Below are 10,949 nucleotides of genomic sequence, written 5' to 3'. Positions count from 1 at the left end.
CAGGAGTGACCAGCAACATGCAGAAGTTGAGAACAGGATCCTTTTACCGGGGCACATCAGTTAGGTGGCAACTGTGAAAGTGAGCCTCTACACCTGGAACAATCTCACATCACCCATGTAGATCATATTTTGTTTTTCATAATGCATTCAGTTATACATTACAAACAATGAACCTAATAGTCAAATCACCAAACACTTTCCTTATACTCCACCCAACACAACCACTTTCCCTGCTGGTGTTATAAAGCCTATAAGCATAACCTGGCTTGTACTTTACTTATCTTGATAATGTATAATTTGCAGATGTTTCGCAATCCAGAGCAACGGGCACAGTGCAGCCAGATTTAAAGGTATTTCCCTGAACTATGCAAGGTAACAGGAAGAGGGCATTCAATGACTCTTGGTACCAATATCATCCATGGCTTGAGTACTCCCAAAGCCACCAATGACCTGTTTTCAAAAGAGTGGTGCATACATAAAAACATGGTCCAAAGTACTTCTCTTAACATGTAGCCTACAATATGCAAAAGTCTTAGGCGTATGTACTTTTTTTAAGAAAATACAAATAATTTTTAGAATCATATTTGTTATCAACATACAAAGTGGTTGGTTCACAGAAGTTTTTTTTATTTGCGGATTGTATTTCAGCTTGCTCTTAGAAATCTAAAAACCTATGAGCAGATTACTTGGATTATTACAGTTTTTACATGTAAACTCCTACTCAGACCAGCAGTGTCTTGTTTCCTCTGTCTCTCCTCTGACCTTCTGTCAAGCTAAATCCAGCTGGTGAGTGGCTGGAACACCTCCAGCGGAAAGAAAGAGTAGTGGCCCAGCTGAAATTCAACTCCACACGCAATGACTAAATATAATACAAAGTACTGCCCTCATCTACTCAAACCAACACACTGTGAACACATGGTCCTTTCAGGTCCTGGCTGGAGTGCCTCTAGGCATCTCTGTGTTCCTCTTTTCATTGTCCCCAAAAAGGGGCAGCTACCCCACCTCTGATTGCCGACCCTATTTATGTCGTCTTTTGGTTTTGTGGTTCATTGTTTGTTCTGTGTGCCTTAAGTTTGTGGTTATGCTGCTCTTTTTGTTTGTTTTGTTTGTGTACAAAACTGATTTAAAGGGATGACTTCCCACTCCTGCTCTGCGCCTCGTGTCCTGCCTACCTTCACCCATGACAGGTCCAGCATAGCCAGGTCCAACATAACCAGGTCCAGCAAGCCGGGATTTAACCTGATCACAGGCTGTAGGTACTGCAGCTTTTAAAGCCGATCCTCCTACATTTGCAAAGATCACATTTTACTGTAAACGCTTCATTTTTCACTGCATGTCAAAATACTGCAATTGGACTAATTTCTGTCCTTAGTGTTGTTTGTTCTGTGTGCTTTGTCCTGTTTTTGTGGGAGTAACTGACATGGGTAGAAAGATTAAGAGACCAGGAAGACCACCGAAGACCTCATTCCATGACCCGCATTTACAGAAACAGAAAATATAGATTTATTATAATGAGAGTAAAAACAGACATTAGCATTTAAGCAGACTTACATTCAAATATCACAGGTGTATTCTCCAGTTGAAAACCAATAGACAAACCAAGAGTTGTAGGTCACATGTCTTCTGAAGGGACAGAAATCATCAACAAGTTGGTCACTGTTATACATTTTCTTAAAAACTATAAATAAATTAAAAAAGCATATATACAGTTGTGAAATGGCATTAATACTATTGACAGGATTAAGTAGTGCAAATATTTACAAGCAAGAAGAGCTGGCAACCAAAATTCAACAAACCCAATGAATGAAATCAATGCTCCATGTTTTTCATACGCTGGAAAAGCAATCAGGTCTGGCTGAAGAAGAATAGTGCACCTTGGTTTTCAACTATCTCTGACCAATGAAACAATTAAAAGATGCTGAACAATGAGATAGACAGGTCTGGCAGTCTTCTGGTTGGTATGTCGTTGCCCTGACAGCAGATCGAAATTTTATAAAGTTTGTACAACACATTAGGCAAGTACAAGGAATTATTCTAACACACGCATATGACTTCCCTGTCAGGTTCCTTTTTTATCTGATTTGGATAACATCTAGTTACATTCAACCTACAATCACTTGAGTGTAATCTTTTAATTTCCGTGAAAACAGACATTCCTTGTGTGAGGAATGTTGACATAGAAATTGCAGGACTCACTAAAATATACAAATTGTCTCTGGTCAGGACACATATATGCTATTTGTATGCAGTATTTACATAAAACTACATACTACTATAAAACAAAGACTGAGATCTCTAGGATGTCAAATGTTGTTGGCAAACTTTTGGAATTAATATAATTCTATGACATGTTTGTTCATTCATAACAAATTCATCATCCCTTTTACTCAAGGACACTAGAATGTAATACACATGCATAGAGATATACTGCAGCTATGCTAAAGCTATAGAAAAGAATGTAGTCCTGTAGGCATGCTGTGTGTGCTGTATTTCTCTCCCAACGCACACAGCTGTCAGAGTCAAGTATGAGGAGAGGTCCACCTGCCCTCCAGGAGAAAAAACAGACTGGTGCTGGTCCTGGTGTCAGTGGAGGCTGAAGGACATTGGGCGGTGGTGGATTCCCTGGCTCATACCATGTCTTCCTTTAAGGGGTCCTTTGGAGTGACATTGGTGAGTTTGACTCTGCCCTAGTCCCTCTCCTCCAACTCTTTGTTTTTCCTGTCACGAACCTCGCCCTCCTGATGGTAGCCTACCATCAGCTGGTAGACCATCACACCAATGGACGAACCCAGGAACGGGGCAAAGATGGGTATGAGGAACCAGCCCTGACGAGTACTGTGAGGAAAAGACAGTGGATGAGTGTGAGTGTGTGGAGGAGTTATTTCTGTAAATGTGTGCCCATTTATGTAGTTATAGTTGGTAAAAAATATGAACTTTGGATATCTTGAATATATGAAATTACATTTGTTTTGGTGTCTGTAGCTTGATTGTTTTGTGCAAACTTTGGGATGTGTTCTAAAAAAATATAATTATTTTAACTGTGGGATGTGTTCTAAAAAAATAATTATTTTAATAGTTTATAAAGGTTTGACCGAATTTGAAGTTAGGTTAGCCTGAACGGTTTAAAGTTGGTTATGTAGTGTAATGAAAGATGTGTTTTGGAAGGTTTGTGAAGGTGCCATGTGTTGTGTGGCATCTCAACTCAGTGGAACATCCTAATTTCACACCAGTGGGCCGGTTTGCTTCCTGAAAGGCACAGATATACAAGGGGGGGGCAAGGTAGCCCCATCCCTTCAGACGAACCAGGTGTGAAAACAGATAAATCAACAAGTAACAATGACCTTTGTTGGATTAACTGCACTGTTGTTTGGTTTTTTGATGTGTGTCCCATGAAGAGATTAACTCTCCAATATGTTTCAATGCTGTACATGTTATGTATCTTTTGTTACAGGTAAATGTTTACTGGATGAAGAATCCTGCAAGTTTCTAGCTTTGGTTGGTGCTAACTGAATATGTATGAATGTGTGAATGACAGTTTCTTTGTTTTCATTGTTTTAGCCAAAGTTAGGTGATCCTATTATAGATGCAATGGGGGAGTTTTGAATTGGTCTACCTAGTAGGGATCAAAAGTTGTACTTACTTTTTGGAGTCTATCGTTAACGGATGTGTGTTTTAGATACTTATGGTGTACTTAGAAGACTTAAATACAAAATGGGGGACGTTGAATATTGCTTGTATGTGACTACGTTTTCTATTGTAACTGTATTACTTGATTGGAATAAGTTGTATTGCTTTCAAATATAGATTGCGACGGCATTCCTCATTTATCTTCAATTTCTGAAAAGAGGCATTGAGGATTTGCATAGGCCGAGAAACACATTACTTTATCATTCTAGGTTTGTGATGTAAGATTAGCTACCATGACTATATCCTACCTGCATATTATGGTCACTTACGATCACATATTTTCACTAAAAGCTCATTTACATATTGTTATAGTTCAAAAAGTATAAATGCTATTAATTTTTTTTTTTAAGAATCTAATCTGGAGCCTTCTACACATTTACAAGATGCATTTGTGGTAAAAGCTTAAATTTTTCAAGGAACAGAGCTTTGACCTAATAACGAAACAAATACAATAATGTTATAAATTGGAACATAATGTTGTTGTAGAACGGGTGTGAAGACTTGAAGAGGGAACTAAAATACTTTGGAGAGGTGTGAAGGATTCGGGGGTGACTCACGTGAATACTTCCCCGCCCCAGCCCGCAATGGCTGTGAAGAGACGGGGCCCCAAGTCCCTGGCAGGATTGACGGCGTAGCCAGAATTGAAGCCCATAGACTGGCCGATGACCAGCACAACGAAGCCCACCGTGAAAGCCTCCAGACCCTGAGGGATGGGGTTGTTGTAGGGGTCCACAATGGCCAAGATACACCCGATCAACGCTGTGGTGCCAATCATCTAAAGACAACTTACATTGAGGTGCATGATTGACCACGCATTGCTGGTGCTGTCTTCTGATCGAAACAGGTCAAGGTGGTGAATGCAGAATAAAGAGGCTCACCTGATCGAAGAAGCCGTTGACCAGCGTGAGATGACTGCCAGGGTAGGTAGCAAAGATGCCGGCCGTGGCGTTTTCACCCTCAACCAGGAGCTCCCCGGCATGGTTCCATAGGGCACCTGAAAGGAGAACGCAAACAGAGAGACAAAGGTCATGAGATAACCCAAAAGGAGGTGTTCCACTCATTCTGGATTCCTCCTTATGGCCAAGTTAAGAAAAGTCAGAAGAGTTTTTTTCCTAAAGGACATTTTTAATTCCAATCCTTGGACACGTCTGAAGAGGACTTACCATAGTACAGGCCGAAGATGATCGCGGAGCCCAGGAAAGCGCCCACTGTCTGGGCCGCAAAGTACACCAGAAACTTTCTCCAGCGTTCTCTTCCAAGTAAGCAGAGGGCAAAGGTCACTGCAGGGTTAAGATGGCCTCCTGGGAAACACACATGGGCAAAATTTTAACATTAAAGCCAGATGGCTTCCCTACAACTATCCTTCATCAAGAAAAGGAACCTAAACACCAGCTGAGTTATTTACTGTAGTTTTTTTGTTGATGATATGAGTACCTGATACCTGGCCACAAACCAGGATGCCCAGGGTAGCAGCTAAACCAAAAGCAAAGTTGACGGAGAGAAAGCTGCCATGGGACCCTCTGCTGAGCACCAGTTGAGCCACCGCGCCACAACCGAACATCTGTGGAGGGAGAGAAGGCCTTGGTGGATCCTCTTAAATATAACTATTTATATACTCCAAATATGGGATACTTACATCCAAGGGATTGACTCAATTGATTAGAACTTTAGAACGGTTCCACCTATCCAATAAGCTGTGGTAGTTTCTGAAAGTTGAGGGTTTCCTCTTTCCGGCAGAGTAAAACGGCTGTTTTACTAATTATTCAGCATGACAAAAGAGTTGAAGGAAAAGAACGGTTCAATTCTGGCTTTACTGGCAGAGGGATACAATGATCGTCAGGTTGCTTCCATCCTGAATATGTCTAAGACGGCGGTACATAAGAACAAGGTCAAGCAACAGACACTGGGGACAACAAAGCTACAGACTGGCAGAGGGTGAAAATGACTGTCTACAGACAGAGATGACCGTCAACTCATTGGATTGTCACTCAACAACCGTAGGATGACTTCAAGTGACCTACAAAAAGAATGTCTAACATCAGCTGGAGTGAAGTGCAAGGCGAGGATGGTTCAAAACAGGAATCGGACAGATTTGTAAAGGACGCATGAATCCCAAATGTTCCCCAAATCTGAGAATTGGTTTTTCCAGCAGGACAATGCTCCATGCCACACCACTAGGTCAATCAAGGTGTGGATGGAGTACCACCAGATCAAGACCCTGTCATGGCCAGCCCAATCTCCAGACCTGAACCCCATTGAAAACCTCTGGAATTTGATCAAGAGGAAGATGGATGTTCATAAGCCATCAAACAAAGCCGAGCTACTTGAATTTTTGTGCCATGAGTGGCATAAAGTCACCCAACAGCAATGTGACAATCTGGGTTTTTTTTTAAATATTAGTATTTTGTTGTTGAAAATGATTAGTAATTGGTTTTCTTTTTCAATTGCACAGTTACTCTCCAGATAAGAAGGGCTAAATGTTTTATACAACAGTCTAACGTGGCAGTTCTTGTGCTTGGTACCTCAATCAAGAAACAATACAAGATGGTAAAACTACGGTATGGGACCAGCAGCATTCTATTCAGATCCAGTTATTGTGGTAAGATATGGACTGACATTTAAGGGCTGTGATAACATGCATTTATTTAATTCCAACTCAAGCAATATCCAGAAATTAAAATTGAACAGAATATATCTTCAACATAATGCACTGATTTCTAAACAGAAAAGTCTGAATTATATTTTTGTGTTCTTGTTATTTCACACAAGTATTTCTGTGTTATAGGTATTTATTTTTGTATTATAATATAGTTGTGAAGTGTACAAAAAAGTGTGTCGTTTTCATTAGTACAAGTCCCCCCCCCACCCCACCACCACCACCCCTCCCAGCCTGAAAATGGGCTGGTGCACAATGCAACCCCCAGGCTGAAAATGAGTCCCACTCCGGCCATGAGTGTAGTAGTGTGGTCCCTGAAAAGGTCATTGAAAAGGTGTTTAGGTATTTTTCCACTACAGGCTGGTTCTTACCGTGAAAGTGATGGTCTGTTTGCCCACGGCCCACACCGAACTGCAGCCTGTCAACATGAACATTTATTTTTACTGGAACCAAAATGGTTCTTAAGGGTTCTCCTACAGGGACACCTAAGGAAATATTTTACATTTTTACAAAAAAACTCCAGGAGAAGAACATTGAGGAAAAAGTTGGTGTTTATTGTCACATTAAGAATGAATTTGACTTATTCACTGGCAAATGTATCTGATAAAACCTGCACATATTTCCAACTATTTCTGTCAGGAAATGCCTTCCTCTATAAGCTATTGCGTGGAAGCAAACATTTTCTTTACAGTCGGACTGACGTCTAATGGACGTTCAGCATCGCTGGTCTCAGTTCAAACTCCATCTTTAAATTTGGCCTATTGTTAGATGTGAAGTCAAACATCAAAAGCATCTTAATGTCAGGAGTGTCTGATAACATTCCAGTTTGGAGCCAAACTCCTCCTAAAATTATTGTAGTGGAATTGTTCACATTTCCTGATGCAGCAATCTAACTACCCAAAGCAGTCTAACAGAAAAATTACCTCAGCGACTGCTCTTTAAGTGGACCTGGTGGGGACGGCCACAACATGTCACGACACAATAACATCATGACATTACATTACACGCCATGAATACCTCACACAATCACCTCCCTAACTGTGAATGTGGAATCTTTTCAGCTTTATTAAAGTGAGGATGGTCACGTCCAGGAGGAATGCAGTTCTAAGAAATTGTTATGCTGTGTATTAAGTGAGAGAAGAGGCTTTCAACGATTCTACAGCTTCTGCACCAGCTTCTGTATTAGTTAAAAAAAATACTGCCATCTTCCTACTGCACATAAATATGAACAGCAAACACCCAATATGGGGACTTTAATCTTAAAAACAACAGAGAAACAAGTGGCAAAGCTTAAATGTTCATCTCTGCCATCCAGAGTGGGGCCACTAAAATGTTTTGCCAAAACTTGCCCTGGGGCTGACCATGAGCATGTGGCTGAGATCAGAAGTATTGATCTAATGAAAGATTGTTGCTCACACACACTGACACGAAATGTGACAACACTGTGACGACACTGAAGACGTGCAAGCCTGTGCATGTCATTACTGTTTATGGATATGATTCAGAAATACATTTGTTTTAAACACACGTTCTCTGTAACATTCTCTCTCTCTCACACACACACACACACAAAATGAAAGGTGTCAGACGTTTTGTGAGTCCCGTATTTTGGGCTGTTACATTCAAATAACATGTGCCCATTTACAGTGGGGATAACATGTATTTGATTCACTGCTGATTTTGCAGGTTTTCCCTCTTACAAAGCATGTAGAAGTCTGTAATTTTTATCATAGGTACTCTTCAGCTGTGAGTGACGGAATCTAAAACAAAAATCCACAAAATCACATTGTATGATTTTTAAGTAATTAATTATCATTTTATTGCATGACATAAGTATTTGATACATCAGAAAAGCAAAACTTAATATTGGGTACAGAAACCTTTGTTTGCAATTTCCTGTAGTTCTTGACCAGGTTTGCACTCACTGGAGCAGGGATTTTGGCCCACTCCTCCATACAGACCTTCTCCAGATCCTTCAGGTTTTGGGGCTGTCGCTGGGCAATACGGACTTTCAGCTACCTCCAAAGATTTTCTATTGGGTTCAGGTCTGGAGACTGGCTAGGTCACTCCAGGACCTTGAGATGCTTCTTACGGAGCCACTCCTTAGTTGCCCTGGCTGTGTGTTTCGGGTCGTTGTCATGCTGGAAGACCCAGCCACGACCCATCTTCAATGCTCTTACTGAGGGAAGGAGGTTGTTGGCCAAGATCTTGCGATACATGGCCCCATCCATCCTCCCCTCAATACGGTGCAGTCGTCCTGTCCCCTTTGCAGAAAAGCATCCCCAAAGAATGATGTTTCCACCAACACACCTCACGTTTGGGATGGTGTTCTTGGGGTTGTACTCATCCTTCTTCTTCCTCCAAACACGGCGAGTAGAGTTTAGACCAAAAAGCTAAATTTTTGTCTCATCAGACCACATGACCTTCTCCCATTCCTCCTCTGGATCATCCAGATGGTCATTGGCAAACTTCAGACGGGCGCTGGTTTGAGCAGGGGGACCTTGGGTGCGCTGCAGGATTTTAATCCATGAGTCCATAATCTTAGTGTGTTACTAATGGTTTTCTTTGAGACTGTGGTCCCAGCTCTCTTCAGGTTATTGACCAGGTCCTGCCATGTAGTTCTGGGCTGATCCCTCACCTTCCTCATGATCATTGATGCCCCACTAAGTGAGATCTTGCATGGAGCCCCAGACCGAGGGAGATTGACCGTCATCTTGAACTTCTTCAATTTTCTAATAATTGCACCAACAGTTGTTGCCTTCTCACCAAGCTGCTTGCCTATTGTCCTGTAGCCCATCCCAGCCTGGTGCATGTCTACAGTTTTATCCCTGATGTCCTTACACAGCTCTCTGGTCCATTGTGGAGAGGTTGGACTCTGTTTGATTGTGTGGACAGGTGTCTTTTATACAGGTAACGAGTTCAAACAGGTGCAGTTAATACAGGTAATGAGAACAGGAGGGTTTCTTAAAGAAAAACTAACAGGTCTGTGAGAGACTGAATTCTTACTGGTTGGTAGGTGATCAAATACTTATGTCATGGAATAAAATGCCAATTAATTATTAAAATATTTCTGGATTTTTTTATTTTTATTCCGTCTCTCACAGTTGAAGTGTACCTATGATAAAAATTACAGACCTCTACATGCTTTGTAAGTAGGAAAACCTGCAAAATCGGCAGTGTATCAAATACTTGTTCTCCCCACTGTACATGCAAACTGTTTTATCCACATTGAAGCAGTATTATTTACAGCTGCCTCTATTAGTCACACATTGCCAGGCCAAATGCATCGACCAGCACCACCTGTTATCCTACGCTGAAGTAACTAATATACTTCACATCACGCCCTGTCATTATAACACATCCTGGGAGATGCAGGTGCCAGTAGGGCTCTAGTTAATATAGTCCACACCACTCTACACAAAAGTGTAGTCCACACTGCTCTCCCAGGTAATACCAAGTCCAGATAACTTGTTCCCGGCTGTAAATGACACAAGGTATGGTAAGTGAAGAGTTGCCGGACAGAAGGTTCTTACCACTAGGATGAGGGTGCCCAGGCATTCAGCCAAAGCCTGACGCAACAGCAGGTTACGGATCTGGAAGGTCCGCGTCAGCTTGTCTATATTCTGTTTCCCCATGGATTAGTGCTGCCGGTGTGCCTAGGTACTTGTGATGACCGGTGACAGTAGGTAGGTAGGTTCTCCAGAGTGTGTGTGTGATAGCTTATGCACTGGCCTTCTCTTATAAGACCTGGACCTCCTGTGGCTATTGCCAAACCCTGCCTACTGAAAACCTCCTTTCTCTCTTTCGCTCCCTCTCTCCCCCTCCCTCCGATTCTTTCCCTCACAACACTCACACTTTGCTGTCTCTCATAAATTCTCTCACACACTTGCACACTCTTTTTGCCTGTTGCTCTTGTGGTTCTCACTCTATATACTGTCAAATTGTTTGTTTGGTGCCTGAATCACTGTATATTGTTCTGTTTTGACTGGTTTAAATAGAGGTGTGACTAATACACATAACTGATCACCAGGTATTTTCTGATACCAAAAAGCATTGTGGGAACTATATGTTCTTACTTTATACCGATTACTTTTAGGCAGAATAGAAAAATGACTGAGGTAAAACGCTAAACTATATTTTGGCAGACATTGTATTTAGGGAATGAGTTTCTTCTCTCAAAAGATAGAGGTCAAAATGAATTACAGCTTTCTCTCCCATACCCTTTAAAAACCGTTCAAGAACTACATGGAGCCTTTCGACAGTTTTATAAGATTTTGTGTCCTTAGTCTTAAAGATCCCTATAACCAGCCAGCAACACAACACATTTTTATTATTTTTGAATGTGTAGGGCCAAATAATACATGGATGACATGATGATGGTAAATATGATGCCATGAAATATATCATTGAAATGGAAGACATGGTTTATCTGGCAGATATGATAGATATGGTGGATATGTTAGACATGGTAGATGTAGTTGATATTGTAGATATACACTGCGTGCACAATTATTAGGCAAGTGAGTACTCTGATCGTATCATTATTTCTACGCACATTTTCCAACCCCAAACCATGTAAACTTGAATGCTCATTGGATTGAGTCAT

General features: G+C 41.3%; 1 protein-coding gene and 1 long non-coding RNA gene across 6 annotated transcripts; one reads left to right on the top strand and one right to left on the bottom strand.

Moving 5' to 3' along the window:
• The first annotated feature begins 2,417 nt into the window (after positions 1 to 2,417).
• Positions 2,418 to 4,260, top strand: LOC105031172. Of its 3 annotated transcripts, none has more exons than XR_002197717.2 (4): positions 2,418 to 2,861; positions 3,166 to 3,306; positions 3,452 to 3,495; positions 4,174 to 4,260. It is a non-coding gene; the product is annotated as an uncharacterized LOC105031172 (long non-coding RNA). The 3 variants fall into 3 exon arrangements; XR_004576725.1 differs by having other exon boundaries at positions 3,452 to 4,081; positions 4,174 to 4,257; XR_004576724.1 differs by having other exon boundaries at positions 3,166 to 4,081; positions 4,174 to 4,257.
• LOC105031173 (aquaporin-3-like) lies at positions 4,177 to 10,726 on the bottom strand. Of its 3 annotated transcripts, XM_034296607.1 has the most exons (6): positions 9,877 to 9,952; positions 6,715 to 6,761; positions 5,122 to 5,248; positions 4,851 to 4,988; positions 4,566 to 4,681; positions 4,177 to 4,462 (listed from the first exon to the last, which is right to left on the bottom strand). In XM_034296607.1, the coding sequence occupies exons 1-6, from the start codon at positions 9,899 to 9,901 to the stop codon at positions 4,241 to 4,243; spliced, it is 675 nt and encodes a 224-aa protein (XP_034152498.1). In that variant the 5' UTR covers positions 9,902 to 9,952; the 3' UTR covers positions 4,177 to 4,240. The 3 variants fall into 3 exon arrangements, with proteins under 3 accessions (XP_034152498.1, XP_034152497.1, XP_034152499.1); XM_034296606.1 differs by lacking the exon at positions 6,715 to 6,761 and having other exon boundaries at positions 9,877 to 10,726; XM_034296608.1 differs by lacking the exon at positions 6,715 to 6,761 and having other exon boundaries at positions 4,177 to 4,390; positions 9,877 to 10,726.
• Positions 10,727 to 10,949: the final 223 nt, after the last annotated feature.

Source organism: Esox lucius, chromosome 13, assembly GCF_011004845.1.
Source record: "Esox lucius isolate fEsoLuc1 chromosome 13, fEsoLuc1.pri, whole genome shotgun sequence".
NCBI lineage: Eukaryota > Metazoa > Chordata > Actinopteri > Esociformes > Esocidae > Esox > Esox lucius.
The sequence above is the reverse complement of the archived record's forward strand: the minus strand, read 5'-3'. Positions and strand labels throughout refer to the sequence as shown.

Excerpts from the sequence above, each read along its gene's own strand:
- LOC105031173 (XM_034296606.1), bottom strand. The coding sequence starts at position 9,978 with ATGGGGAAACAGAATATAGACAAGCTGACGCGGACCTTCCAGATCCGT. Across the intron at positions 5,249-9,876 it reads TGGGCACCCTCATCCTAGTG|ATGTTCGGTTGTGGCGCGGT; the intron begins GTAAGAACCTTC and ends CTCCCTCCACAG. Across the intron at positions 4,463-4,565 it reads TCAACGGCTTCTTCGATCAG|ATGATTGGCACCACAGCGTT; the intron begins GTGAGCCTCTTT and ends AGTTGTCTTTAG.